The sequence below is a fragment of the Myotis nattereri genome (assembly GCF_964212035.1).
Source record: "Myotis nattereri genome assembly, chromosome: 3".
Taxonomy (NCBI): domain Eukaryota; kingdom Metazoa; phylum Chordata; class Mammalia; order Chiroptera; family Vespertilionidae; genus Myotis; species Myotis nattereri.
Genome location: NC_138077.1, coordinates 87,386,526 through 87,404,492, shown reverse-complemented (window position 1 = coordinate 87,404,492; position 17,967 = coordinate 87,386,526). Strand labels below are relative to the sequence as shown.

General features: G+C 38.1%; 1 protein-coding gene across 2 annotated transcripts in view; it reads left to right on the top strand.

The window, feature by feature from the left end:
* ZNF654 (zinc finger protein 654) overlaps positions 1-16,005 on the top strand; it is a 128,933-nt gene extending 112,928 nt beyond the window's left edge. Inside the window, exons 7-9 of one of the 2 annotated variants that reach the window (XM_081087080.1) lie at positions 5,326-5,467; positions 11,454-13,797; positions 14,782-16,005. In XM_081087080.1, coding sequence (XP_080943206.1) covers positions 5,326-5,467; positions 11,454-13,797; positions 14,782-14,789 — 2,494 coding nt within the window. In that variant the 3' untranslated portion in view covers positions 14,790-16,005. Of the gene's footprint in view, positions 1-5,325; positions 5,468-11,453; positions 14,604-14,781 lie in introns of those variants that run through there. The other variant, XM_081087079.1, reaches the window with a different exon arrangement.
* The last annotated feature ends 1,962 nt before the right edge of the window (positions 16,006-17,967 follow it).

Sequence of the window (17,967 nt, the reverse complement as noted above, 5' to 3'; positions counted from 1 at the left end):
GCTGCCTGGTCAGGGGAGCCCTGTCGGCAGTCCCCAGCAATTCCTTGGAATATAGCTGCCCCTCACTTACAAATATAGACACTTCCCGCGCATCCACACTCTCCTTTCCTTCTCTCACTCACACACTATCTTGCAGCCTGCCGTCCCGTTGGCAGCCATCTTGGATCCCCCTCCTCTATATTTCTTAATGCTGAGCTCCATTTTCCTTCTAAAAGTTGATTTTCATTGTAACTTGAAGAGCAGGAATCTTTCCATCCTATAAAGTCTCTGTTGTCTCTTTCATCTTGTCCTTCCCTATGAACTTGCTTACCCTTTATCTCCACTCTTTAAGGAAAGAACCTGATCCATAGTCCAGTTTTGTTGTATCTCAAGCTAGTGGAATAAGCTACTAACCCTATATCTTACCATTACTAAATAATAATAATAATATAGTAATAGCAGCTGCTAATAGTTGCCGAGTGCTTCCTATAATCTTTGCTGTAAATCTCATTTCAACAACTTTATGGGGTAGATAATATTATACTCAAGATATTCAAGTAGTTGGTAATAAAGCCAGAATACAAACCAAGGTAGCCTGACTCACAGCCTCTGCTAGTAAACATTACTTATATAAATGAGTCAAGTATGGAAAAAAAATCTATGTTATAAGGATGATTGTGGAACCTATTATAGCCTATTCTCTGCAACTACATAACTTGATTATTTTATTAGTACTTGCTACCTGGTAAAAGTACCAAATTGGTGCTGTGTTTTCTAAAGGACCTTATGTCTGAAGAAAAAAAAAATAAGTAAGCCTCATTAAAATATTCCCATTGGTCTTCACAAAGACTACTAGTGGTTTTTAGTGTGTTTGGTTTTTTATTCGTGTTTTCCTTCAAAACCCAGTGTACACATAAAACCTGAGACTCCTTTTGTAAATTCAGCCAGAATGGAGCTTTGTAACCATATTCTAGTATTTCTATTTTGCTTGCTAGAAAGCAAAAATCCATATTGGTAGCTCTCTCCTGGCAAATTTATCAAGGTCTTAGTATTACATTTTGTTTACAAAGTTTCCTTCTGAGTTAATAGAAACAAAGAGATCTCTCTCTTCAGAAAGAGAAAAAAATAATAATATTGTGCCTTGAGAATGTCTTTCTAAGGAGTCTCAAATTATTTTTTGGAATAAGTTGGAGAATATATACATTTCTATAATGTTAAACATTCATTTGTATAATCTTGAATGAAATACTTTCCCAAAATTTCCAAATACCATTTTTTGTCTTTAAATCTGTTGCAGAGAAACGCCACATCTTTTTAAACACTTCCTACCATCCATATTCCTCTGTTCATAATATGCCCCTTACTCGGAATGTCCACCATCATCTTTTATCTCATTCCATGTCTACATTTTCCTTTAATATATTTCCTCAAGAGGCTTATTCTAAATGTGTTTAACATTTAGGAATACAATTTTTTTCAGATCATTAACAAATATTTAGTGAACAAATTTCATTGCTTGGTATATTAAGATTATAAAGACAAGGAAAGAATAGAAGAAACTAGTGATTTATTAAACATCAGTATATACCAGACATATTACCGAGGTGTTTTCACTTAATATCTCTTAATTCTTTTTATGTACAGTGGGACCTTGACTTACGAGTGTCCCGACTAACGAGTTTTTCGAGATACGAGCCGTCTCTCGGCCGATTCTTTGCTTTGAGTTGCGAGCTAAAATTCAGGTTACGAGCCAGCTTCAGATATCCCACCGCTAGTTGGTGCAGTGAACGTCACAGTGAACGCCACAACATCAGCCCAGCATTCAATTCATTGTAATGGTGAAAATTGATTTGACATACGAGTAATTTGAGTAACGAGCTCCGTCACGGAACGAATTAAACTCGTAAGTCAAGGCCCCACTGTATAAGAAAACTTATACATAAAGTGGATTAAAGAGATGACAGTCTCACAGCTAGTAACAAAGTGAGGTTGGAATTAAACTAGTCAATCTGCAAATGATAGCATCCTAACTAGTTTAGGGAAAATATAGTATAGGCCAGGGGTGGGCAACCTTTTTGTGAGTGCATGCCAAAATCAATAAAATCTCTGACTCAAAATTTTTCTGCGTGCCAACCCTAATTTTTTGAGAACATGTTATCCATACTTGATATCTCTTAAGGTTTACGTATGTGAAGAACTTGAAGAAATAATAAAATTCATTCGAGCGACAAAAACACAGTATATGAAGATGAAAAATACATTTATTTTCTAATGTATACATGTACACTGATAGTATGACAGAAAACTTTATGACTTCATTTGATATTATTAGTGGGACTTTTGCTGCTGCATCACTGATGACAGAGATTTTACATCAAGTTTATATTTTGTGACCTTCAGAGATATGCACGAGCTACTACTCTCATCCGTCAGGCTACTCCTATTACGAGACTTAACAAAATTCATCACTGAAAACAAAGATTCACAAGTGTATGTGGATGAAAACATGGAGAGTAACGCTGTTGCAAAGTTTTTTAAACAGAAAAAATTTTCTGGAATGGCATTCCAAGTCCTCAATAGTTCGTTTTCGACACTATTGAAATTGCTCTTCCCCTCTCTCATCAATCCATGTCTATGGTCTTTAAGATAACTTGTTATGTAAAATTATTTATTTATCTAAGATGCACCTACACTGAATTTATCTGAAAAATAAAAATGTCGATATTAAGAAAAAAATTGTAACTGGAAGATTATAAGAGAGGGTTTCGCGTGCCAGCAAAAGTTACTGGCATGCCATGTTTGGCACGCGTGCCAGGTGTTGCCCACCCCTGGTATAGGCATACCTCGGAGATACTGCAGGTTCGATTCTAGCCATCACAATACAGTGAGCATTGCAATAAAGCAGGGGTCCTCAAACTTTTTAAAAAGGGGGCCAGTTCACTGTCCCTCAGACCGTTGGAGGGCCGGACTATAGTTTAAAAAAAAACTATGAACAAATTCCTATGCACACTGCACCTATCTTATTTTGAAGTGAAAAAACAAAACGGGAACAAATATAATATTTGTATTTGCATGTGGCCCGCGGGCCGTAGTTTGAGGACCCCTGCAATAAAGTAAGTCACAATCTTTTATTTGTGGAGGGTCTTCAATTGGTGAAAAGCATAACATCTGTCAATTGCAGTGAAACAAAGTGCAAAAAAATGAGGTATGCCTGTATTCATTGGAAAGATACTGGGGTATGACATCAGCCACAAAAAGAACATGGATATAGTTGGTCCTCAAAAGGGAAGTGCTACCAGGGACACTGAGATTGCTAGGTTTTTAAAAAAATTTGTTTCTGTTTTGTGCCATTTGGTTCCAGTCTCTCTTACTGCAGACCAAAAGAAATGCCAACAGTCCCAAGGCTTCATAGTTGAGAGTTGAGAACATTCCAGAGTTGAAAATTCAGTTTTCTATTCCTGAATTAATATCTTAAGGAGGTTGAGGAAGGACACATAGGAGACATGGCCACTGGGGTTCCAATCTTGTATACTAGGGTTATTGCCAGAAAAAGGTGGCTCAGTGTAAAGTGGGTAATACCATGCCAAGTAGCGTTTATTGATATTTAAATCTATTTCCAAACTCACATTTTTGCCAATACTTTAATACAATGTATCACTAGAAGATTTATAATGTATTAGTAGTTGCAGAAATAGGACCTATAGAATATAAGCAAGGAAGTATATGAAAAGCATGAAATAGTAAAAGGGATATAATATGTTCTGAATTATCACTTTAGTTTAGGATGAAGAGGCATTTGATATGGATGTTGAAAGATAAGCTCATTTTAGAAATAAATACTTTCCAAGTAGAGTATTCAATATAAACAAAAGTGAGAATAAGTGAAGCAAAGTAACTGAGGAGACCAATCTAGAAGAGTGCCCTGGATTCAAATCCTGATGCTTCTGATTATAAAACCAATGTTTCCATTGCACTTGACATTAACCAGTGTATAGAATAAGCACTAAATAAAATGCTCTGGAAGGTGTACACAGATCAGTTTAGCAGCCCTGTATATGTGTACAATTAAAGGGCCCAAGGTAGTAGCATTAAGAAAGAATGGTATGGCTTTGAGAAAAAAAATGTAATCGAAATGTAAAGACTGTGAAAAATAAACAGGTTAGAACAAGTAGATTAGAGGAATGTTTAGTGTTACTGACTGATCTAGGAAAAGATCTTTTACAGGGATATTATTTGTTCTGACAGGGTTAAGGCGATAGAGAGCAATCTTAATTGAAATATACTGAGACAAAAAATGGTAAAAAGTCAGAACTAGAGATTTGGGAGCAAGGTGTGAAACTTAGTGAGCTTTCAAAGGACTACATGTGCAAAAAAAAAAAAAAATGTGAGTGGTGGACTAAAACTTATGAATACCCACACAGTTAGTATGAAGTAGAGGTAGAATTTTGGTTTTACTGCTAATGTTACTTGCCATCATTTTCTGTTTTGTGTTTTCTGTATGGTCTCTATAAGTAGACTATGCACACCTTCAAGCTGCCATTAGATTTAATAGTTGTATATGCTGGGATAAAAGTATATACTTAAAAAACACATATTTTCATCAGTTATTTTAATACTTCTTAGATTATGATGCTCTATGTAACTTTAATGATATATTTTAAAGAATTCTATTTTGTTAAAATGTGATACCCAAATATATCAATTACTGGCATATCTTATGATTTCCTTTGCCTCAAAACTCACTACTTCATCTAATAACCTTGGCCATATGTTACAAAAGACTACCTGTGAAATACTTTAAATGGTCCCTAGCTTGTCTATATTGAAGGTACTGTGTGTTAACGGAAGAGCAGATAGATCATTTCAGAATTAGTAGTATAATATACTTATACTTTTAATGTGTAGTATTTTTGATATCTTAATAGGTTGAAAATGAAAAATGTGAACCATGTATTTGCAGACAGTCTTATAGCACTGATTTCTAAATTTGCAAACAGGGTATTAATTAATGGCCACAGTTTATTCTTTTTAAGTATCATAATATTGGTACATTGGAATTAGAGTTTGTTTTAACCAAGTACTAGAGATACCTTAGGTTTGTCAGCATACGATTGAAATTCATTCCTTACCACTGCAAAATCACAGTTTCTGTTCTCCCCTTACACCACCCCACCTCTAAGTTTTTATTAGTTTCATATAGGTAGAAGTAGTTTGGGGGTTAACATAATATCCATTTATACCCACTCTGTATACATCTCAGGGCACTATAGACTCAGTGAAAAAGAACTCATGTCTGTATTTTAATCAACTGTATTTGTGATATTTCTCTTGTTTTCTCATTTACAGGGAGTTGATTTTCATATGGAGTAAACTTCAGCTTAAGTCTAATCCTTCAAAACAAGTTTTTGTAGATCAATGCTACCAGCTTTTAAGAACAGCAACTAATGTGAGAGTCATATTTCCTTTCATGAAAATCATTAAAGATGAGGTAAATAGGATATATTTACCCTTCATTTCAAACGAAATTTAAATGACAGTTCACTGAATCTTGAGTATCTTATGACAGAATTAATTTGATTATAAATTTGAAGAGGAGGATATAATTAAATAAGTTTGTCACTTTTGTAGAGTTTTAACTAATTTGCAGGCGGACTTTATATATCTCTAGGCAATACCTGCTCACTGTTTTAAAGAAATACAGCTCAGCCCTAGAAGGTTAGGCTCAGTGGATAGAGCATTGGCCTGCAGACTGAAGGGTCCTGGTTCAAATCCAGTCAAGGGCACATGCCTGGGTTGCAGGCTCGGTCTCCAATAGGGGGCGTGCAGGAACCAGCCAGTCAATGATTCTCTCTCATTATTGATGTTTTTATCTCTCCCTTCTTCCTTCCTCTCTGAAATCAATAAAAATATATTTTTTAAAAATACAGTTCATAGTTTTAAGTCTGGTGTTTAGGTGAAAAGAAACCATGAATACGAGGTATTTTTGAAACTTAAGGACACATTTTTAAAGTGTTTATTTTAGGTAATAGTATAAATCCATTATCTGTTTTTAAAAATAGTTCTGAAGTTTTTGATGGGTCACTTGCAAGTGAATACAATTCTACATGACTTACGTAGATATGAAAATAGATCCTGCAAAATCCCTTAACTTTTCCCCTCAATTATTAACAATTTTGAATACAAAGATAGAAAAAATAAAGCTACCCTACTTTTTTTGGGAGGTTAATCCTCACCCGAGGATATATTTCCATTGATTTTGAGAGAGACTGGAAGAGAAGGGGAGAGACAGAGAGAGAGAAACATTGATGTGAGAGAGACATATTGATTGGCTGCTTCCTGCACATGCCCCGACCAGAGTTGGGGATTGAGCCCGCAACTGAGGCTGTGCCCTTGACCGAATTCAAACCCAGGACCCTTCAATGCTCAGGCCAACGCTCTATCCACTGAGTCAAATTGGCCAGAACTACCCTACATTTTAACTAAATCTTTATGTGGGTTACTTTTAAATGTATAAGGAGGCATCCATTAAATTATATTTTTCTTACATGTTTATGCATTTATCACATCACTCATTAGATGTAGAACCATGTAGTGATCATATTTCCATGATATAAAGTTGGCAGCATTATATCAGAGGTGTGTTTTGTTTTGCTTCCTATTTATTTTGCTAACGGCTTTAATAGCTATGAAATGTCATTCAAATGCATCGCATAGTTAAAGTTAACCTCTCTCCATACCAAAAAAGAGGGAAAAAAAACCCCAAACAAAGTATGCTATAGAATACTTACCAACATTCAAAGTGCATCAGAGTCACCTGTAAAACATTTCTAAAAATAAAGATGTATCTGTATTTTTTCACATGATTCTCATTTGCATAAAAAAATTGAGAGACTTTGTTAAAGAAAGTTTATAATATAGGTGAAGTTCAGCCAGTTATCATAAAGCTTTCTTGTTTTCACAATTTTCACAAGTCTGTTCAACCTAAGAATACATTATAAGAGGAAAAATTCTCAAAGATGAAGTCAATATTAAAAATGTGCTTAATTTTTTACTGTCCTAAAAAGGTTTTTATTAATGGAATAGGGTCACTCACATGCCTCCGTGCTATGAAAAGAGGCATAGACAATGCTGTATGAGTTCAGGAGGAGACATTACAGATGGCATATTTGAAAGGTTTCACAGTAGAAGATGCTTTCAGCTGTGTTTTGAATGATAGAGGAGGATAATACTAATATTTTTATTTTAGAGCACTTTTGCCTCATTATTTATTTCTCAACTTTATTATTTGTTATTTGTTTCTCAACATTATTTGTTTCACAACTGTCCAGTCTCATTAATAGTGTAGCAGAGAAACCTGGGAAAAGTGTGTAGGAGATGAAATTAATCAGAGGGACTGCAGGAGGTGGGGGTGGGTTTGCTGTTGGAACTTCAGTCTGTAAATATAATGGAATTGTTAGAGAATTTCAGGTAAGGAAATGTCCTGTTCCCTTTTGTCCTTTTACAATGAAATTTTTAAACTTAGGCAACTGGGTACATTATAACTTCATTTGAAGCAAGAGGAGGAATTCTGTTTGGAAGCAGTGAATTTTGAATTTGTCCTATCTGGAAAATCTAGGTGGGAATATCTAATTGTAACAGACAATTAGCAAAAGGCAACTTTTTTTGAATTCAGAAAAGAATTTCAAGCTGGAAATGATGGATTGATAGGAAAGAACTAAATTCAGTGGAATAGATCTGATCCCATTTACTCTGTAAACATTTACTCAAAGGTCACTATATGCCAACTTCTATGCTAATCATAGGAGGATATAAAAAATGAGATACTGTATTACTTAGGAATTCAAAGTGATTCCTAGGAATTTAAGAATTCAAAGTCAGAAGCATGGGCACACACAGGTTGTTATGAAACAATATATACATGCTTTTTAGAAATAAGTGTAAGTTATTCTCAGTGGAAAGAATGGGGAATGTTTAACTCTACCCCAGGGCAGGGGCCAGAAAGAATGGTGAGAAAAACTTTCAAAGTAGAACTGATTCTCAAAGAATGAATCGGAGATGGGTAGGAATTTACCAACTAGATAAAGTGGGATTATGATGTGAAAATTAAGGTCTGCTTGTGGAACTGTAAGTAGTTAAGCAGGGTTACATAGCATTTAAAGGATTAAGAGGATGTGAGCATGGTAAGGTAGTCTTCCTCTCTGTCATCTATAATATACCATATGCAGGCAGTATGATGTACACATACACACAGTTTTAAAGACATCACTTTTGTACTTCTTTCTATTCAAACAAGCATTTTGATAACTCTAAATCATTAGCAGTGTTATTTATAGCTTGAATTAGCGTGGGCAGACAATAGATTCCCAAGTAAAAGCTTATGCAGTTATCTTTGAGAAGTAAAAATTTCAAAGCTTGAATAATTTGCAGATAACTTCCAGTAGGTTCATTGTTCTGATACCTTACTAGATTTGGAAGGATTATAATTGCCCTTTCCATGTGGCCTATACTTCTCCCCTTATTTGGATAATACTTAAGTAACAGAAGTAATATTACCCAGTGCAGCTTCATGAAAGAGTTTCCATAAGCAGTTCTTTTTTAAAAAAAACTCTAGTTATTTTTTAAGATCAAAATTTGATAAATGTGTTTAAATACATATAATGTAACCCTTCTGCCACAGAATGTGAGGTAAGTACATAAACAGAATCTAGATTTGTAAGAAAATACTCCTCATAAGTTTATGAAGCACTTTGTATTTTAAATCACCATAAGGTTATGAAGCTTTTTGTATTATGATTAACTAGAGGCCCGGTGCACGAAATTCATATAGTCGGGGGGGGGGGGGGTCCCTCAGCCCACCCTGCGCTCTCTTGCAGTCCGGGAGCCCTCAGGGGGTGGTTCGACTGATGGCTTGAGCCCACTCCCTGTGGACTGTCAGTTGGAGATCCTTAGTGTTGCCATGTAAGCCGGAGAGGCTCCTGCCACCACCACTGCACTGCCAGCCATGAGCCCAGCTTCTGGCTGAGCAGCACTCCCCCTGTGGGAGCGCACTGACCACTAGGGGGGAGCTCCTGCGTTGAGCATTTGCCCCCTGGTGGGCAGTGCACATCATAGCGACTGGTCATTCCACCGTTCGGTCGATTTCCATATTAGTCTTTTATTATATAGGACTAGAGGCCCGGTGCACAAAAATTTGTGCACTCGGTGGGGAGGGAGGGGTCCCTCAGCCCGGCCTGTGCCCTCATGCAGTCTGGGAGCCCTCGGGAGATAACGACCTGCTGGCTTAGGCCTGCTCCCAGGTGGCAGAGGGCAGGCCCAATTCCTAGGTCCAGCCCCTAGTCAGGCTCAGAACAGGGCTGATTGGGGAGTTGGGGCACTGCCCCGTCATGCACAGAGCAGGGCGGATTGGGAGGTTGCGATGCCACCTTCAGTCACACTCAGGATAGGGCCGATTGGGGGGTTGGGGCACCGCCCCCTGTCACACTCAAGGCAGGGTCGATGGGGAGGTTGCGGCACCACCCCCTGTCACACAGAGCAGGGCCAATCAGGGGGTTGGGGTGCTGCCCCCTGTCAAGCACAGAGCAGGGTCGATCAGGGGGTTGGGGAGCTCCACCCTGTCACTCACAGAGCAGGGCCGATAGGGGAGTTGGGGCACCGCCCCCCGTCACGCACAGAGCAGGGCCCGTCAGGGGGTTGGGGAGCTCCCCCCTGTCACGCACAGAGCAAAGCCCATCAGGGGGTTGGGGAGCTCCCCCATCACGCACAGAGCAGGGCCAATCAGGGGGTTGGGGCTCCGTACCCTGTCACACACAGAGCAGGGCCGATCAGGGGGTTGAGGAGCTCCCCCCTGTCACTCACAGAGTAGGGCCGATAGGAGAGTTGGGGCACCGCCCACTGTCACACACAGAGCAGGGCGGATCAGGAGGTTGGGGCGCCGCCCTCTATCACCCACAGAGCAGGGCCCATCAGGGGGTTGTGGCGCCGCAACTCTCACACTCAGGGCAGGGCCGATGGGGAGGTTATGGCTCTACCCCGTCACACACAGAGCAGGGCCCGTTGGGGGGCGGGGGGGGGGATTGGGGCACCGCACCCTGTCACACACAGAGCAGGGCCGATCAGGGGGTTGGGACGCCGCACCCTGTCACGCTGATCCCGGTGCCGGGAGGCATATTACCCTTTTACTATATAGAGTAGAGGCCTGGTGCACGGGTGGGTGCCGGCTGGTTTGCCCTGAAGGGTGTCCTGGATCAGGGTAGGGGTCCCCACTGGGGTGCCTGGCCAGCCTGGGTGATGGGATGATGGCTGTTTGCAGCTGGTCACACACCCTTCAGGGTGGGGGTCCCCACTGGGGTGCCTGGCCAGTCTGGGTGAGGAGCTGAGGGCTGTTTTCAGGCTGGGGTGACTGAAGCTCCCAACCACTCCTTTTTTCCTTTTTTTATTCTGGGCCAGCTTTAGCTTTGATGTTTGGCTCCAGCTCTTAGGCTTCCGCTGCTGAAAGTAGGTTTCTGGCCTTTGCTTACAATGTTGCGATCCTGCTGGCTGAATCCCGGCAGGTTTCTGGGGTTTTGTTTAGCTTCTATGTTTGTTACATAGTTGCTTGCAGCTTAGAGGCCTGCAGCGACAGGCGGGGAAGGGGAACGTTGGAGTCCTCCGTCTCTGAAGCAAGCAAGCCTCATGTTAGTTTCAAGCTGCCTGGCTTCCAGCCGCCATCTTGGCTGACAGATAATTTGCATACTGCCCTGATTAGCCAATGGGAAGCGTAGCGGTCGTACGCCAATTACCATGTTTCTCTTTTATTAGATAGGATAGGACTAGAGGCCTGGTGCACGAATTCATGCATCAGTGGGGTCCCTTGGCCTGGCCTGCAGGATTGGGCTGAAACTGGGTCTCTGACATCCCCCAGGAGGTCCCGGATTGTGAGAGGGCACAGGCCAGGCCAAGGGACCCCACTGGTGCAGGATCAGGGCCGGGGAGGGATGCGGGAGGTTGGCCAGCCAGGGAGGGACACGGAAGGGCTCCAGGGCGTGTCTGGCCCGTCTTGCCCGTCTTGCTCAGTCCCAATTGGTCAGACCCCAGCAGCAAGCTAACCTACCAGTCGGATAATCTGCCCCCTGGTGGTCAGTGCACGTCATAGTGAGTGGTTGAGCAGCCTTAGCATATTGTTAGCATATACACTTTGATTGGTTGAATGGCTGACTGGACACTTAGCCTAAATAGGATAAGTCTTAACAAACTTAAAAATTAAATAAATTGGAAGTGAAAATGCTATCGTTTGCAAATTATTCTCAAGTTTAAAAAGATTTATTTACATATTACAAAAGATTTAAGGCTACCCATTAAGGAAAATTGTACATTTGAAATACTGTCTTTATTTAGCTTTCATTTCAGAGTTGTAATTTAAAAAGATAAACTGGTTTGTGTAATATTTAAAAGGTATTTAATAGTAATATATATATATATATATTGTTTTTATTCAGGTTGAAGAAGAAGGCTTACAAATTTGTGTTGAAATATGTGGTTGTGCTCTACAACTAGACCTTCATGATGATCCCAAAACTAAGTGTCTAATTTATAAAACAATTGCACATTTCTTGCCAAATGATTTGGAGATCCTCAGGATTTGTGCACTCTCAATATTTTTTCTTGAGCGCTCCTTGGAAGCTTATCACACTGTTGAAGAGCTTTACAAATGTCCAGATGAAGAATATAATGAAGGCACCAGTAGTGTTCAAAATCGTGTTCGTTTTGAATTACTTCCAATTTTGAAAAAGGGATTGTTTTTTGATCCTGAATTCTGGAACTTCGTAATGATTAAGAAAAACTGTGTAGCATTACTGAGTGATAAATCAGCAATCAAATTTCTAAATGAAAATACACTGGAAAATTCTATAGGTAATCTAAAAAAGACATTGGAACAGAAATGTTTAGATGAAGGTGTTGACTCTTTTACAGATCAAAGCACTGGAGAGCTTGATCCTGATGATATATCTGGAGTACAACCTAAAGGCCATGTTAACACCAAGAAAAACCTTACTGCTCTTAACACTTCTAAAGTAGACCACAGTGTCCCAAGGCATCGGTGTATGTTATGTAATAAGGAATTTCTAGGCGGTCACATTGTAAGGCATGCCCAGGCTCATCAGAAAAAGGGCAGTTTTTCCTGTGTTATATGTGGTAGGAAATTTAGAAACAGAGGACTTATGCAGAAGCATTTAAAAAATCATGTTAAAAAAATACAAAGACATCAAATTACTGTAGCTCAACAGGAGGATCAGGAAACTCCTGCTTTGGAAGAAATAAACTTTTCCAATTCTTCAATTTCATTTGAAAATGGAGATTTTGATAATAAAGATTTGGAAATACCGACTATTAATACTTCCAATGATGGAAACGAAGCGGTCATCCCTGAGCATGTGGCTGAATTCACTGAAATTCCCATAAGTGTATCAGAAGATGTCATTGAAAACATTGAAAATGGCAGTCCTGACACTTATATAAATAATGTATTGGAACCTTTAACTGTATGTGAGGATGATTACGAGGAGGAAGAGGATGAAGAAGGTGATTATGAAGAAGATGATTATGACCTGAATCAAGAAACTCCAGCACTTCATAAAATTAATGGAACTTTGTGCCATCCAAAAGACATATATGATATAGATCAAAAAGGAAACTTTAAGTGCCCTGCTCTTGGTTGCGTTAGGATATTTAAAAGAATTGGATTTCTCAATAAACATGCAAGGACTGCACATCCAACTGACTTAAATGTGCGGCAAACGGTAATGAAGTGGAGCAAAGGAAAATGCAAATTTTGTCAAAGGCAGTTTGAAGATTCTCAGCATTTTATAGATCACCTTAATAGACACAGCTATCCAAATGTGTACTTTTGTTTGCATTTTAACTGCAATGAATCGTTTAAGCTGCCATTCCAGCTTGCTCAGCACACAAAAAGTCACAGGATATTTCAGGCCCAGTGTAGTTTTCCAGAATGCCATGAGCTTTTTGAAGATCTTCCTCTGTTATATGAACATGAAGCTCAGCACTATTTAAGTAAAACACCGGAATCATCTGCACAACCAAGAGAAGCAGTTGCTTGGGATGTTCTTACAGACTCAAATAATAGTTATCAGGAAAAAGACTCATCTAGTAATGAGAAACAAGCTATTAGCCTGCCAGTTTGTACTAGCAAATCAAGGAAAGATTCTACAGAACCAAAGACATGTATAGACAGTATGGAAAAGAAGACAGACAGTTTAGTTCAGAATGGAAATGAACATTCTGAAGACACTGTTTCTGATATAAGCTTGACAGACCAAAAGATGCCTGACCTAGAGCCAAATTCTGAAAATAATTGTAGTATTATTGATTTAGTCAATGGACACGGTGGAATAGAACAGACATCTTTAGTTTCATCAGGTTCTGCTTTGAAAATTGATACAAATAGAATCAGAACAGAAAATGGCTCCATTTTACCCAATGTTGTATCACAAGAACACAGTACCCTGCCAGTATCTCAGGCACCATCCAAACCAAATCTAATGAGTGAACATACTTCATATGGCTTAATTTTATCAAAGCCATATGTCAGACCATTGCCTCCCAGTTACCTTGATGAACGGTACCTTAGTATGCCAAAACGCAGAAAATTTCTGACTGATAGAATAGATGCCTGTTCTGATCAAGATAACATTTGTAAAAAATCAGTGAAAAGATTAAGATGTGGCAAATGCCTGACCACCTACTGTAATGCAGAAGCACTTGAGGCTCACCGTGCACAAAAGAAATGTCAGGCACTCTTTGGATTTGATTCAGATGATGAAAGTAAGTCTTCTATCTTCTCAGCAGGTATATCTGTAGAAATAGTAAATGCCACAGGTCTTTAAAGTTAACATTTGTATAGCATCCTATATAATAAAAGCGTAACATGCAAATTGACAGGACTGCAGAATGCGGGGTGCAGGGCAGGCGGCACCAGGCCAGCCAAGGCACGTGCCAGTGGGCAGAGGGAGGGAACGACGGTGGGGGGGTGGGGCGACCAGCAGCAGCAGAAGGGCGATAGGGGGGTCTGACACCGTCCCCTGATCGGTCGCTGCATAGGGAGGCTGGACAGCGGCAGGGTAATGGGGGCGGCGGCGTCTCCTGTCCGGTCACCTCCTGCAGAGGGAGGCCAGACTATGGCTCAGGGAGCAGGCCTGTGCCATCAGTAGGACATCCTCTGAGGACTCCCAGACTATGAGAGGGCGCAGGCCGGGCTGAGGGACCCCCCCCCCCTCCAGTGCATGAATTTTCGTGCACTGGTCCTCTAGTAGATAATAAAGCACTAACTATACATTATTTCCTTTAGTCTATACAACCAATATAAGGTGATGTCACTATTCCTGTTTTATAGATCAAACTCAAATTCACAAGTTAAGTAATTTGCATAGGCACAGGCCTATGAACTTGTGGGACCCAAAACTTGTACACAGGTTTTCCATACTCTTTGATCATTTTCAGTGTATTTGAAGCTTTTCTTCATTCTAGGTTTCATGTACTTAAGGTTCTAGAAACAAAGTAATTATGATGGAAATGTTTTTCATCTGCATGCTGTATTATAATCCAAGTGAAACTGAGCCTCTTTACAAATACAATTTAAAAGAATCAGAAAATAAATGAAAGACAAAAATGAGCAGAAGAACTTGCCTGCCTTTTTACTGCTATCAATATTCTTTCAATGTGTAAGGGTGTAAATAAACAGGAATCTGACTTAGAGTTCCAGTTGAACATCTATACAATTTGAATTAATAGACATGTTTTGTTTTACAGGTGCCTGATAAAAATGTATCAGAAAGATCTGTCGATCAAGCAGTAGTGTGAAAAAAGCACTACAAGAAAATGCATCATCAGTTTGCTATTTCCCTGACGGCCTTAATTTTAGAGTGGTCTAGGATTAGTTAAAGACAAAGCACATTGTCTAGAATGAACACACAGCGATGTGCTAGGTCAGATTCCAAAAGGGTTATTACAAAACTCCCAAAGTACCAGTTATCCAGAAAACCACATTTTAAAAAAAAGTTCATGAGATTAATAGCAGCATGTTCAGTTTCACTTAAGTGAGAAACTTGTTCAGGCAACTAGTCAGAGAAACCAGCTATGGCCTTACAGAAAGGGAGTTAACCCATTTGAAAAGGGGGAGGGGTTGGTTTACAATAAACAACTTAAAGTATTCTACAAATGGGATGGTTTACTTGTCATGTATAATCAGATTTTGACCTCCCTTCTGATCAAACATGGCTTAAGGAATCACTACTAGGTTTATTATAATTTAGAAACTGATACATGAAAATAAAACTTGATTTATCACTGTTCTATCCATAAAAGATTGTAACTTGTTTCCAGATGATTGAATAGACAGGTCAAAGTTCAACGTATGGCATGCCAGTATTTAAAACTAAAAAACCAAAAGACAAAACAGTGCTTTGCTGGAACCTTCCACTTTCCATTTTTGTGATACCAATGAATTATAAAGGCAGCAGTGTCAATTAAATAGAAAAAGTACCATTGGTAACTTTGGGGATAGATGGGAGGAATTTTAAGACCATTAAAGGCTATCTAGTTGGTGGAAAACACTGAATTGCAAATTCCTCAATGTGAATAATGGTATAAGCACACTGGGATATTTCTATTTGTATATAGAGTAGTGTTGGGACATTGCTTGATGATTCATAGTAAGGTCCTTTAGACATTAATGTGAGTTATCTAAGTACAGTCCTATAAAAACTGGCTGTAAAAAATATGTAAGCTAAGAATCAGGTCAAGAACTCATTGGTTTTATTCATTTAGAATAGTTATAAAATAAGCCATACTACTCATGCTTTCTTATTTATTAGTGATAGATTTGGTCTGATTGATGATTTTTATATATATATGAAAGGAAATATTTACATAAAAATTTGCACAGCAAGAACACAGTAAGATATATTGATGCATTTATTTTCCTTGATGACCATTAATTTTCCTAAGGAAGATTTTAACTTAATAAATTAATACAAAAAACGTTTTTAAAAATACCCTCTCAGATGTGTTCTACTTGTACATTCTCTAAAAGAGGAAGGCTAAAGACCTTTTATCTAAAAATGTGTTAATCTATAGCAGGGATAAAATGAAAAATGCAAAGGCAAATTCTTCAAAAACTGGGCTAGTAATGTACCAATGTCAACCAAATAAATATTCCAGTATTCCAACTGACACATTTTTGTCCAAAGCAGATAATCTGATCAGAGCCTACTATATCCATATATTTTGAATATTAAACTTTGGCATAAAGTTTCTTGAATGAAGTTACCAAGCAAGTGTGGGACATTTCTTCCAGGGCATCATCTAGACCAGTGATGGCGAACCTATGATACGCATGTCAGAACTCATTGTTTTGGTTGATTTTTCTTTGTTAAATGGCATTTAAACATATAAAATAAATATCAAAAATATAAACCTTTTTTTACGATGGTTGCAAATATAAAAAAATTTCTATGTGACACGGCACCAGAGTTAAGTTAGTGTTTTTCAAAATGCTGACACGCCGAGCTCAAAAGGTTCACCATCACTGATCTAGACTACTGAATTAAGATTTCCAAGTCACAATAGATCATGGTAGGTCAGATATCTAAAAAATTTCCCAATTTTATTAGCTTAGTTATCATGTGCATTCACTACTATACAATTGACAGTCATAAATCCATTCCAATAAAATTTAGGTTTTTTGTTTTTTATTTTTATTGTAGCCTACATTAGGCTGTGGAATTTACATTTAAATTGCATAAGTAAACACAAATCAATTAGATTTTTTAATTCTTTAAGGTCAACTTAAAATCTTTTCCATACTCCCTTGACACTAAAAATATAATACTTGAGATCTACTTCAGTTTAGTCTAAAATAATCATGTAATTAAGTCTGTCTGGAAACTAGTTCATTTGGACAATAAAATTATTTTTGAAATATAGTTTCTGCTTCATTTTCCGGAAGTTTAACATTACCACTTAACATTTTTAACTCTTTACTTTTTTGCAAGTTGAAACTATCACATCTACAAATTATTTTCATTCATTTTGCAGTTCATACCAAGATGTTTTTAAATATATTGCATATGTTATTTTATGTCTTTGAGGTTTTATTTCTATTATGTTGCTAAGGGAAAACTTTGGGAGATTGATCAAATCGGTTTATACATAAATCAAGGAATGTCTTATAAAATTCTATTTGAACACACTGTTCTCACTCTTTATATATTTCTCAGATAATTGTTATTGAAAGAATGTGTACATTTTATGTATGTTTTATAAAACACAAACTTACGTCATTTTGCTTGTAGAGGATGCATAAACTTCCAACAATTCTAGTTTGGGATCCAGAAGAAAAGGAAGCTTTCTTCCTCAGTTTATTCTCTTTTTTACTCCTTCTGTTTTGAGGATATGTTTAACTTACATGGACCAAGTTTCAATCCTATGTTTTTAAATAAAAAAAAATTGCCTTCAAAACATTACATACTTTCTATGTTTCAGTAAGGTCAAGAAAATAGCAAATCTGAATTTTTGCTGCTCAGATATTTTGGGAGAGGTAAAAAAGGAATCTCCGTGGACAGGGACACTGGTACTTTGGGCTTTAGCCATATTCGTTTTTTTAAACCACCAATTATATAATGAGTAGATAATTTATAACATTGAACTTGTGATTCTTCTGAAATCACACTTGAAGGTTCAGCCGTACTCCTTTTGTGTTTGGTTTAAACTGTTGTATGGATGAAAAACCTAAAAGGGATGATAGTGTTTATTTTTTAATTTATTTGGTACTGTAAAACACCTTTCAGAATGACTAAATGCTGCATATGCATTTTGGAATTGTTAATATGTGAAAGATATTACAGTTTCAGCAAGAAAGGAATTTGTGCTTCCTTGTTGAACATTAAATTATTTTACTTTGCATTTTATAAGAGTACAAATTAAAACTGAGCCATT